The sequence below is a fragment of the Chamaea fasciata genome, unplaced genomic scaffold, assembly GCF_029207755.1.
Source record: "Chamaea fasciata isolate MVZ Bird 193981 ecotype frontalis unplaced genomic scaffold, bChaFas1.0.hap1 SCAF_7, whole genome shotgun sequence".
Taxonomy (NCBI): Eukaryota; Metazoa; Chordata; class Aves; order Passeriformes; family Sylviidae; genus Chamaea; species Chamaea fasciata.
This window is the reverse complement of record NW_027094092.1, coordinates 37,719,024-37,732,145: the sequence shown is the minus strand read 5'-3', so window position 1 is coordinate 37,732,145 and position 13,122 is coordinate 37,719,024. Positions and strand designations below refer to the sequence as shown.

Below are 13,122 nucleotides of genomic sequence, written 5' to 3'. Positions count from 1 at the left end.
AATCTTCCCTTTCTCCTCAGTGCCTCCTCCCTCACAACCTCAACATCTCCCTATTTACTGCTGAGGCTGGAACCTCTTCAATTGAAGCAAAACAAAAAGGCTTTTTATTTTTTTTTTCACCTTCAAGTTTTTGCAGTCTCATCTTCAAACTCAAAACTTCTGAAGGAGCAAGAATTGCTTCCCAGAGACATTCCTGTTGATGGACATTGTGCTGCCTTGTCTAGCCCCAACATTGTTTCTGACACTGCCCAACACCTCAAAACCTGGCAGATAACCAAGCCAAAATCCCAAAGTACACTACATACAGAGTATTTTCCCTAAATAAATGTCAGCTTCAGAGCTGTTTAATTATAGAATACATGTCTTAAATACACTACATGCACCACAAATAAATCAGTTCAAAGGACTGGGCTCGGACTCACAGCTCAGGCTTTTTCCTTCTGCTTTTGCCCTATATCCTCATATAGACCTGAAAGATCTATAAGAGATCTATATGAGAGATCATAAGATCTTCCTAACTTCTCCACAATTAAACCAGTAATGTTGTAAGGCTTTCAACAACAGGCCACAAAGAGAATGAACATGAATGTAAGAATTATCTTAAGACAAACAACACCACAAAAACTGATATTAACTTTACACAGAGGCGAATCGCTCACATGAAAAATACAGCTCAGAGCACAAATTTTCTCTTAAAATACAATTAAAAGGCAAGCAATTACCACAGAAACACTAAAAGTCGCCAAGCATTTTGATGACAATTTCATAGAACTGGAAGTTTAAAAAATAACATTAAAAGGAGACACCAAGAATTTCAAAAACCTCTGTTTTATTTGTACAGAGTAAAATACATCATATAGCGAACACTGTTTTCCACCCATAATCTAAAACCATTATTAAGTGTTTTCTTTTCACCAAACATCCTAGCCAGAAGCACAGACAATGGAAACGGGAACGCTAATTAGTCTCTCTCTGCCAGAGCTACAAGGTGCACATCAATCTCTGCTTCTGTGAGGATCCTGAAAGCACAAAAAGAAATCTTAAATAGCTTAAATGATTCTTCCCCTTAAGCTCCAATATTACAACCTAATATCTATACAAATAAGTTCTACAGCAATGCATCTTTCTGCCCTTTGAAGCCCTGCTGCCAGTGCCACAGGGTGACATTCCAATTCTCTTGAAAAATAAAGGAAGGATCAAAGGCACTAGAGAGCAAGAAGGTAACAAATGATAGAAAAATAACAGGTAATTCCTCACGAGTAATGCATTTGCAAGTTGAGACCTAGTGAGAAGGTAGTTTGATCCCTTGAAGGGCAGTAGAAAAGTGGTCATGCAACTCCTGTGTGCGTTGCCACAAACACTGTGCTGTTCTTTTGCCCTCAACACATCCCACCAAATGCAAAACCACCCGTCATCACTGTGTCCACTTTAAAAACATTAGGAAGGAAGCACTTAAAAGACTGAACCTGTAGGACCCAAAGGTTTGAAGCCTCTCCAGTCCCCATTTACCAAGTAGTTAGACTAAAGTAGCAGCGGATTTTGTTCCCAACTTAACTGTTCCTCTTTTTTTCTTTTTAAATAAAAAAACCCAAAAAACCCCCAATGAAGGACTAAAGCAGAAATAACTGAATCCCTCTGCAGCAAGCCAGACTTACCTAAATTTTACGTAAGCGATACCTAGAGGGTCCTTCTGCTTTCTAAAAAAATCCCCAAAACTTTTTCTCCCACATTTCATGCATACTTCTGCAGCTATACACTGTGTTGTGAGAAGGCTGTCAAGTACACTGTATCCAATGGGAAGCTTTCCTGCCCTCAGCAGGAAGACTTCCAGGTGCTGTCCTGATACACTGCCCAAGTAATCTTGGTGCACACAGTGTGTTGCAGGCAATAATGGAGGAGGGAAGAAATAGCAGGTGCCTTGCTTTTATGCTAGATGGGAATGCAGAGTACTTGGAAAGTAGATAGTTCAGCCATTTCCAATTCACTAGTGATTTTTAAAATCCATGATCTTTTAATCATACCAAATTTAAATACAGTTTTTCAAACTGTACAGATCCATACTATATTAACTACATATTTTAAAGTTAAAAAACCCTATCAATTAAAAGATGAGCAAGAATAATTTAAAGATTTAATTTAGAAAAGGAATAAAGAATTTAAGGGACTTGTAAATACTCCAGAATATAAATCAGACTTTATTGCATTAGTTAGCATGACTATGATTTGGAAGTGGACTCCAGATACCACTACTATGAAAAGTTTTTATGCTTCTAAGCATGAAAACACTTCTAGACCAGATGTAAGTACATTTCAATCATCACAGACAGGAATACCCTTTTAAGACATGAAAGAGAATGTTTTTCTCTACTAAATTCCTTAACCATGTCACGGATTTTAAGACAGTGTTATTCTTTTTACACAGTGTTTTCTACCTCTATGTATTTTCAAGAGTTACAAGTAAACCCTTCGAAACTTCAATCTCTGAAATTTCTCTTCTTCTCAATTTACAATTACAAAAGAAGGTAAAACTAATTGCACATAATCAGAGAAACACACCAAGTTTTATCAACACTGATCACTTACCTGAACTTAGGATTTTCCACTGTGACTACCCCAACTTCTATTTCTGAAGGTTTGAAATCAATGGATAGTACAGTAGACAGGCATGTTATTGCTGTCTGAAAGATGACAAAACCCCCTATCATTAGAAAGAAAGCATTAAGGCTTTTTTTTTTTTTTTTTTTTTTTTTTCTGAACAGACATAGCATTAACAACTATCCTTCCTTCTGGTTTAAAGTTACTTCAAATTCTCATCTTAGATCATCTTGCCACAGAATACAGTCCCTCTCCAGTCCTCTCCCTTAAAAGCTCAATCTACAAAAAGCAAAGGGACATGTTTTCCTAGCAGAAAAAAACACAACAAAACCAAAAACTTTTATCATGCAAAGATACTGTTTGAAATGCCTTATAATATAAAGATTGTTTTAAATGTCACTAAAAGTTAAGTCATACTGGTATCCCCAAAATCAAGCCCTGTAGTAACCAAACACCAGCTACAGTGGGAGTGCTACAATTATAGAATCTGCTTCAGCTAACATAAAGCAAAAAAAGCAGATCAGATGACCATTCAAACACTTGAAGAATACCTTTCAAATGATTTTCTGGTTGGAATAGCTGTATTTGCTCTGGCAGCAATACAGAACTGTAGGGAAAGAGGAAATGCCTAACTGCACTTCTCTGCATTGCAAGCCTCTATGCAGCATATTCACTAAAAGGACTTTCAACAAATTTTCATTTCCTTCTGCTGGCCTACCTCTACTGTTTGTTCATATGTCCAGTCAAATTTCTTCTTTACTTTCTTTTCAAGAAAACTGGTTGACTCTGTCTGTTTAACTCCTGCAGCCGTGGCCTTGAATCCACAATAGTAACCTGCTGGATCACACTTGTATACCTGAGGGCCGTGCTCTTCATCAATACCAATCAAAATCATACCTTGAAGAGAAAATTTTAACATTTATTTATTTCCCCAATTTTAGCAATTTAATTCCACTGAAGAACAGAATAGATACTCCTCTCTGTGAAAAAACAGGCATGCACAGAAGTACATCTTTGAGAACGAGTCCCATAACCTGGCACTGTGATTTCCTTTTTATCTCTAATTTGCCATTTCTTACCAGCACCTCATTACAAGGTGTGCAACTCAGTTTAGTACAAACTATATTTCTGTCATTCCCAAAGAAGGCTACTCATTAAACATACAAACATTCTAACCATGTTCAGTGTGCAGAGAACCACAAACTCAGGAAACAGAAAAGTTTTATTCTGTTTACCCAGCCACAGCTCACATCCTGTGTTATATGACACAAAAGTGTGAACAATAGTTCTATTACCATGTGCCTTATACTCGAAAGCAACTTTACAAACATGCTGAAACTAATGGAAATATTAAAAGATCAGATTTAGATTTCTTGTTTGTAACCCTGAAAGACTGGATAACATACCTTTTCATCTTTAAAACTGACCACATCACTGAAATGCATGTGTTCACCCTCACTTGATTTAAAGTTGTATTGTCTCAATATACATATTAAAAAATAAGTCAAAAAGCAATACTTGCAATAAGAACCCAAAACAGAACAAGGTCATGGTTTTCAATTATTTTCAATTTACACTTATGTAACTTTTAACTAGTAGTTAGAGCTGATAAACTTCTGAGCAGCTATTACTATATTAGAAAAAAAAATCCCCTCCTATTTTCAAAAAGGCTAAGGGAAGTTAAGAAAAATACATTTTTTATTCATGTATTTTAAAAAAAGGAATTTCCAGTAGTATCAAGGCATGGGAATTGCCAAGGGAAGAAGGAAACAATCCTTCCTGAAAATTACAAGCACACAAGCATAGGAAAATTGCCCCATCATGGAAACTGTGGTGCAACTCTGAATGTCGCTTCTTTAGTGAGAAGTCCTAGTGCCTGCTATGATTACGAGAAGTGATTCATCAATTCTGAAACTATTCTCCTAAAAAAAATAACAAACCAAAACCCAACCAATCAAAAAGAAATTCAGACAGAATGTTTAATGAAAAAGTAATTGAGGAAACCTGTTAAGTGTTTTACCTCAGTTCCTGAACAGTCTAACAGTATGGTTGACATTTGCTTACAGCCAAACGCAAGAGAAAAACCAAGTCAGAACCAACCCCAGAAAACACAGATGACTAGAAACATCGACAAAAAATGACTCAACACACAACTTCTTTTTAAGCTGCATTTGCTGTTATAAAACAGGACACTTAGAAATATTTGCAAGGGAAATATTTTAGGCACTTTTCCCTCTACATTATATATCCAATAGCTAAGTTAGGAGCAAAAATTATGTAAATCTGTCCTGTACACACTACTTAGATAAAAAAGCCACAAAACCTGCACAAGGATAATTGCACTCTCCATCTCTCTCTTTTAACTGTGACATTTACCCAGACACAGTGTACTGGGCTTGCATGGCAAGGATTTGGTAGTAAGGGGCCTATAGGGCTGGCTTCTGTGAGAAGCTGCCAGAAGTTACCCCTATGTCCGAAGGAGCCAAAGCCAGCTGGCTCCAAGGCCAACCTGCTGCTGGCTGAGGCCAAGCCTATCCACAGTGGTGGTAGTGCCTCTGGGATAATGTAATTAAGAAAGGGAAAAAAAAAAAGGAAAAAAGAAAAGGGAAAAAAAGAAAAAAAAAAAAAAAAGATAAAAGAAAAAAAAAAAAAAAGGAAATTGCAGACAGAGAAGAGAGGAGTGGCAATATGCAAGAGGAACAGCTCTGCAGACACTGAGTCAAATCATGGAGGGAAGGAGTTGCCAGAGTCAAGATTCCCCTGCAGCCTGTGGTGAAGACCATAGTGAGGCAGCTGTGCCCCTGTAGCCCATAGATATCCATGGTGGAGAGACATCCACCTGAGGGAGCCCATGCTGGAGTATGTGGATGCCCGAAGGAGGCTGTGGCCCCATGTGAAGCCTGTGCTGGGGCAGGCTCCTGGCAGGACCAGTGGCACTGTGGAGAAAGGAGCCCGCACTGGAGCAGTCTGTTCCTGAAGGACTGCACCCCACATAAGGTGCTGGAGCAGTTTATGAAGAACTGCAGCCTGTGGGAAGGACTCACTTTGGAGAAGTTCCTGGAAGACTGTCTCCCATGGGAGACACATTGGAGCAGGGGAAGAATGTGAGGAAGAAGAAGCAATGTGCTATGAACTGACCACAGACCCCCTTCCCATATCCAAGTGCCACTGTGGGAGAGGTAGAGAACCAGGAATAAAGCAAAACCTGTGAAGGAGGGAGGGGGAAAGTGTTTTGAAGATTTGGTTTTACTACTCAGTATCCTGTTTTAATTTGCTTGTTAATAAATACAGTTAATTTCCCCAAGGTGAGTCTGTTTTGCCCATGGTCGTAATTGGTGAGTGATCCCTCCCTGCCCTTATCTTGACCCATAAGCCTTATTTTTTCTCTTCTACGAGTAGCTGAGGAAGGGAGTGATGGAGAGGCTTTGGAAGACACTTGGCATCCATCCAGGGCCAAACCACCACAAACAAACACGGTTATAAGGAGCATCTCCTGCTCACAGATATCACCACACAGGGCAAACAGACCAGGCCACAAAAACTAAGGTGAAATAGTATCAGAGAGGCTACATTATTGCAGCTGCTGAGTCAATGGTAAAATCATGGCTCCAGTTCAAGACCTACAACGCTGCTCTCTCAGTGTTCATCCCTTGTACTCCCCCAGATACCAATTTCGAAAATGGGTGAGAATTTCTTATATACGAATTTGACAAGAAATAGTAAAGATCATTTTCATACACTGTACTTACAGCAACCAAGGGGCCTCATTTCAGCATTCTGTGTATAGACCTGAGAAATATCTGCAATCCTTTTACACAGCATATCCACAGGGATGTCATATCCATACTTGTACTTCCAGTTAGCAGCCTCATAGCGGGCTCTCTGCACCTGGGATCTGCTGTCAGCTAGACAAGAGAACTAGTATTAATTCCACTGAACATGTACCATGTTTATTTCTAGCATTGCAAAGGAATATAAATTCCAGGTCCAACTTTACGTTGTCTTTAAATATACCCATTAGAACTAGGTAAGTTCTCCAAAACCAGAATGGTGAATTAAATACCTGTCATTCCTGTCATCACACAACCAATATTTTCAGTAATCTTGAATAAATGAGTCACTGTGTTGGAATCCAGTAACTTGTCCTAAATAGGAAACAGAAATAATAGCAAACACTGTCCTTGAAGTAAAAAGAAAACAAATTACAAACTCTGAATCCTCTGGTTTTTACAGAAGAGCCCAAAAGGACCCATAACAGCTAAAAATTGTCTTTCAGGCTTTCCAATTTTTACTGCTATAGGCATGCAAAGGAAGAAACTGGAGAATAGGGAAGATTAAAACTACAGATCTGGAGAAGGAGAACAAGAACATGATTAACATCACTTCTCCCACATCCTTCTCACTCTGAAGAAACTTTGAGAACCCACATACAAACGCCTGTTCTCTTACTGCATGTTGCCCTTCAAACATAAAAGAATACCCCCCCCCCCCCCCTTTTTCAACAGTACACCATCACTGAGCTGAAACACTCATGAAAACCTTTTCTACATGCTACAGGTATAACACTTTCTCAGCAGAATTTAAAGGAATCAGGGAACTGGTTATGGACAACTCAGCCCTTACCAGCCAGTGCAATGAACGCATGCTCAATACAGCAGGGTCAACTTATAATTTAGATTTATCCCTTCAACAACTACAAAGAAAACCAATATTGCAATATTTAGTAAGAAAATGCACATTTGAGCACTACATGGAGCTAGAACTTGGAATAAGCAGAATGATAATTAGATATTCAGTTCAAATAGCAATTTATGTCAGTGCTAGTAAGTATAATATCAGTATTGTTGAGTCTCACCCCATCTTTTTTTCTCTTCTCCTTCCAGACCTCCCCTCAAAACCAGGCTACTTACAGGTACTTTCTTCTGTGTTACAATTACAGCAGAATCTTTCCCACGAACAGCTACAGATGTAAGTCCACCTTGGTTTATGGCCTTAAATGCATATTCTAGAAAAATACACAAATGTTAATAAAAAACTTGTGCCAGAGACACTAGTACAATTAACTCTTGACACACCTTCCCCCAACACATGAATCTCATCAATTTATGGCCTTTTAATACTTTAATACTTGTGCAACACTTTGTGTCCTTAAGGTCTTTAGTACAACAAGCATTGACTCTCTTCATAAACCACTGTCACTGCCTCCTTCAAATATTTCTTCTAATTTGACTTTTTGTTCAGTTCAAGCTTAACAACAACAGAATAAGTTTTAGAAAAAAAAAGGCTGTTCTGAACTTGATCAGAATTGTCTAACCTTAATCTACAGTAACCATAAATTCTTACAGAAGAATTTTTGACATGAATTTTGGTATTTTAAAGGAGATAAGCTTATTTTCTAATTTTTTACTGATATAGATGAAAACTGATGACACAGGAGGAGACAGGTTTTAACATTACTATCATATTTTCTGACTTGGCATTCAAACACTGCAATGCTTTTCTTCACTTTTTGTAGTGAAAGCTACACAGATGCAAATTAAACAGTATTATTCATGTAAGTACAATGGATTAAGAAGACACTAAAGTAATGGTCATGAAATAATCCATGAAATAAATTTCTGCTGATTAATGGTTTCAAAAGCCTTAGGAACAACTTCAAAAACTGTTTATTTGATAGACATTCAGGAATTCCTAATATCTGGCTGAGTGGCAAGTTTCAGACAGCAGCTAAAGGTAGGTGAGTTTTTTTGCTAGCTATGCATGCAAACCCAAAATTTAGAACATGTCTACAAACAGCATAGTAAATTACTAAAACGATCTCAAAATAATGGGAGCAAGAAACTTGGCTATTTTAAAAGCTGCACTCAGCTCCACAAAAGAGATTGCACAACTTGTAATTAAAGAAGAGTAACAATCAGAAGATTAATAATCTGAAGATGAAAAAAAATCAAATCTTACATCTTAATATTCAATCTGCTGAGTCAGTGCTGAAGAAGGGCTCATTGTTATGTATTTATGGCACTGTATTTACTACTCTCAGACATCAGAGCATTTACTGGTCACCCTAATGCGCCATAAAAGATGTTACCCCTTTCCCTCTGTACAACTCTGCTCACCCCAGATGATCAGTGCAAGCCTGCAGCAGAGTACAAAACCCAGTAAGACATGAGCCAGCACTGCCTGCAAACTGGTCATGCCTGAACCTCCAAGCACAGGCTTTGCAACACTTGTCTATTTATCTGTACAACCACCTGAAAGGAGGATGTGAAGCAGATGGACAGAGCCAGCCCTTTTTCACTGATACCCAGTGACAGGAACAAACTGAAACAGGAGGATCCACCGAAACACCTGAAAACATGTTCTACTGTGATGGTGACTGAACACTGGAACAGGTTACCTGTACTACTCAAAACCCATCTGGAAACACTCCTGGGCATCCAGCTCTAGGTGGGCCTCCTTGAGAAGGGGCTTGAGGCCAGATAATCTCCAGAGGGCTCACCTAATCTCAGCCATTCTGTGGTTCTCTAACACTTAGGTGGCAGCAGGAACAGGTGAACAGTCGGTAGTTTTTGCTCACAACTACCAACAACCAGGCTTGCAACACTGCAGCCCCTTCTGGTGCTAATAACTACCTCCATTGCTCAGTTTTCAAGGAAAACGGCTAAAAGGTGAAGTGGTTCTTACAATGTAACAAATCCAAGTTGCTAGTGCTGTTTTAAGTCTGTTTACTGCTATATAAGTTATTTCAGCAGCACTGCAGATACTCTCTCTGAAAACAGCAGCCCTTTGCTGTTCCCTGAATACATCACAACAGCCAGAATTTTACTGTAGTAATTTTCTTCACCTCCCAAAATTCCACTTAGAAGAAATATCACCTTTGAAGATTGAAACTAATAGGCAGCAAGAGAACACTGATGCTCTGAGGGATTTTAACCATAGTAATGTGAAATAACTGTTAAGTTTTCTAATATGAGATCACTTCAAAGCCACATGTGTTTCCTGAGCTTTGGAAGCATAAGTCAGACCTAAGATGAAGTACAGGCATTTCAGACCAGTATCACTACGGTGGAAATCCCTTCCCCATAATGTCAAATTCCAGAAAAAACTCAACTTTTAAGGCAATCTTAAAGCAGCACATGTCCATGCTCATCCTTGACAGCCCCTAGCTAATTGTAATCCAGCAAAGAGACAAAGACAAACCAAAACCAACTAGATGTGGACATTTGACTGCAAGCAAACATGAGTTTCCTGCCCATGCTGTGGCTAGATGCTGGCAAACAGAGACACCCATGAGACACCATGACTGAGTTACCAGCCTGGCTGTAAGTAGAGTGAACTCATTCTTGCTCGAAGTTAACTCTGCACATCCACATATTTTCCTTCCTATAGCATACAGGTACTTAAAACAGCTTTAAGACAGCTTCAGGCTGTGTGCAGAAGCTCTCAAATACATATGCAGATACTTGTTTCTAAGACACTGTTAAAAGGTATGGAGGTACTACACATTTCTCATACATTAACTTAATGGCTAAACATATACCAGAGGAAGAAAACCAAGGCTCAGCTTTCTCTCTGCTACAGAATGCAGAAACCATTCCCAACAAATAGTACTGTGACAGAGACAATGAAAAGTGATGCAGACTAATCAGTCTGTTTTAATGGCAGTGGAAGGTCGGAGCCCAGGACTCCTCTGTCACAGAACCACTGAAACCCTGTGTGAGGATGCACTGTCCCTGTGTATAAGGGCTAATAAGCATTATACATGCTCCAGACACAAGACAGCACCCATACGTAGGTATCTAGCACAGGTAACTTTCTGTCTGAATACAGACACCTACACACAGGCACCTTCCTGATTCTTCCTTGCAGAAAGGACTGCTCAAGCCTGGGCCACCTGCCCACGAGGCCTAATCCATACAGGTTCCTCCTGAGAAAAACTCAAGGGCAGTCAAAAAAACTACATGGCTGCTGCAGGCAATTCATGCAATCTGACCCAAGCAAGCTCCTTTCCTGGAGAACAGATGGATTTATGGACAAAACATGCAGTTGATGTGCAGCGAAGCCACTGCGGCTGGGGAAGGCAGCATCAGGATGATGCTGCAAAACAGTTCATCTGCCCCTGCTGTGAGGATCCTCCAGGAGCACTCTCAATCTACTGTGCTACACAAGGGGTAGCAGAACGCACTTCTGTACAATCTGGTGCACTGCAAAAATAGGAATAACAGAATCAGTGGCCTACAGAAGAAGCTGAAGCTTGGCTTCAGATTGTTCCAAGAAACCTGAAAACAAAGGATGGTCGCTGCTATCTCACAGGCCACAATGCGCAGAACACACGGCATTCAGGTGTAACAAGAAAGCGCATGAATTACATCCAAGAACTGCCTTTGACACTCTGGCATGCAAGGTTTGAGGCAGTTCAAGTCCCATTTCAAACAGTTATCATAGTTCTCAGATCCCAAAACTCAGTGCTCCGAGACTTGGCAAGATTCACTCAGAGAAACACTTAAGGGAGACTAAACAGCCTCTGGAGAGCTGCAAGTTTGGTCTCCAAGCATCTGAAATGGAACACCGAGGACTCAGAGGAGAGGACCCTCCCGGTGGCAGGGAACACTCGAGAGAGCCCACCCTGGCTCTAAGTTTTCCTCATCTCACGCCAGGATCCCTTTCCCGGGTGCCCACGCCGGCACGATCGGGACCGCCGCTGCTCCACGCTCCCACCAGGCTTTCCCCCACACACGGCGGGACCAGGCCGGGTGGGAGCCGGGACTCCGGAGCCACGAGAGGCGCCGCGTCTCCCCGCCCCGCACAGGCTGCCGGGCTCGGCGGGGCTGTCGCGAACCGGCCGCAGCCCCGCTCGGCGGGGAGCGGCGGGGCCGCGGGCAGGCCGGGCCCGTGACGGGGCAATTGGGCGGCGGCCCCCGCGGGCCCGGACACGCACCGACTTGGTAGAGGCGGCCCTCGGGCGAGAAGATGGTGATGTGCCGGTCGAAGCCGGCGCTGGAGCCGCGGGACATGGTGGGAGCGGCGCGGGAGCGGCGCGCGGCCGGGGGGAGCTGTCCGCGTGCAGGGCCCCGCCGCAGCCGCAGGCACCGCCGGAGCGCTTCCGGGTCACGCGCCCACCCCGCGCAGGCGCGGAGGCGCGTGCAGCTCCCGCACCGTCACGGTCCGGCAGCGGCGCTGCGCATGCCCGAGCCCCGCCGTGTCGCGGCACGTGACGGACGTAGCGAGCGGCAGGCGGAGGGAGCTGTGTCACGCCGGCGGGGAGGCCCGGCGGGCGCCTCTGCCCACGGAAACCTGAACCCCGCCGAACGGGCCTGGGGGAACGCGCACGGAAACCGGATAAAAGTATCCTCGCGGCATCCATCAACACTGGATAAATGTATCACCAGCCAGCCGGGAAAACAAAACCCCTCCTAAAATTCCAGACTATTTCCACGTGCCCTCTTCAATGAGAATAATTTTAAAGCAAGTGCCTCAAAAAACATGTTTAAGGTATTCATAGGTAATTGTTGCCACAGCTGCGTTATAAAAAATGCGATGTTTAAAAGACTTTTTATCGGTGTCCAGTATAAAGGGAAATTCCCCAAATTTAAACTCGTGAATATATGTTCTTCTTGCCTTTCAACATCTTGGAATTCCCCTACTCTTAGCGGGAAAGCATTTTTTTAAAAGTTGGTCATTAAAAGAGTTGGAAAAGCTGTGTTCTGGTATCCACACCTCTATTTTAAAATTATTATTAGGCGAACTTATTTGTGTATGGCACACAATAAAAGTCTGCATTCCCAAATTTTTCAAAATATTTCTCCTTGCTTATTAATACTATGGGAGAATAATGTCCCACTCTGTATTACAAGACTCAGTTTGTCGCTTTCATAAGGGAAGGACTTTGTGGGCAGACATGAAATGTTTAAAGGGAACACAGAAGACATGAACATGTGTGACTGCATCTGCTGGGTCAGAACTGAGCCAGTCTTATCCAATGCTGTGTCTCCAAATGTGGCCAAAAGGGGAATTCCCAAAGAATTAAGACTAGAGCAGGCCTTTCATGATACACTCCCCGAATCCTCTCCCAGTCTCAGACCACCTGGAGGGACTTCCCAAGGCAGGGATAGTGTCTGGTTATTTAGTAACACTTGCTGGTTCCCTTTCACGAACTTGCTGGTCCCCCTTGAACCCACATGAACTTCTTGAATCCACAACACACCATGGTGAAGAGTTGGTCAGCATAACGACATGTGTGGTTTTGTCTGAACCTCACCTTTTATCTGAACCTTCTATCTGCCAGCACCATTTGATCCTTTTGTACTGACATAGCCAACAATGGATCCCTAGGCATTCCTTCCAGAACACTGATGGTTCTTATGACCTCTATGTCTCTTAAGACCAGTTTCTCCAAGACGATGATCCATACCTTTACAGTTCTTCCATCTACAAAGCTCTTTCATTCTCTAGAATGATTTTTTTTCCCCTGAGAAAAGGGGGATGAGAAAATCTAAGTAAATATCAAGTGTTCAGCCTGATTGCCAA

General features: G+C 41.8%; 1 protein-coding gene across 1 annotated transcript; it reads right to left on the bottom strand.

Moving 5' to 3' along the window:
- Positions 1 to 812: 812 nt before the first annotated feature.
- Positions 813 to 11,644, bottom strand: PSMA6 (proteasome 20S subunit alpha 6). The gene is made up of 7 exons (XM_066188433.1): positions 11,534 to 11,644; positions 7,506 to 7,600; positions 6,659 to 6,740; positions 6,345 to 6,500; positions 3,314 to 3,492; positions 2,584 to 2,678; positions 813 to 1,019 (listed from the first exon to the last, which is right to left on the bottom strand). Exons 1-7 carry the CDS (start codon positions 11,607 to 11,609, stop codon positions 962 to 964), a joined length of 741 nt encoding a protein of 246 aa, XP_066044530.1. The 5' UTR covers positions 11,610 to 11,644; the 3' UTR covers positions 813 to 961.
- Positions 11,645 to 13,122: the final 1,478 nt, after the last annotated feature.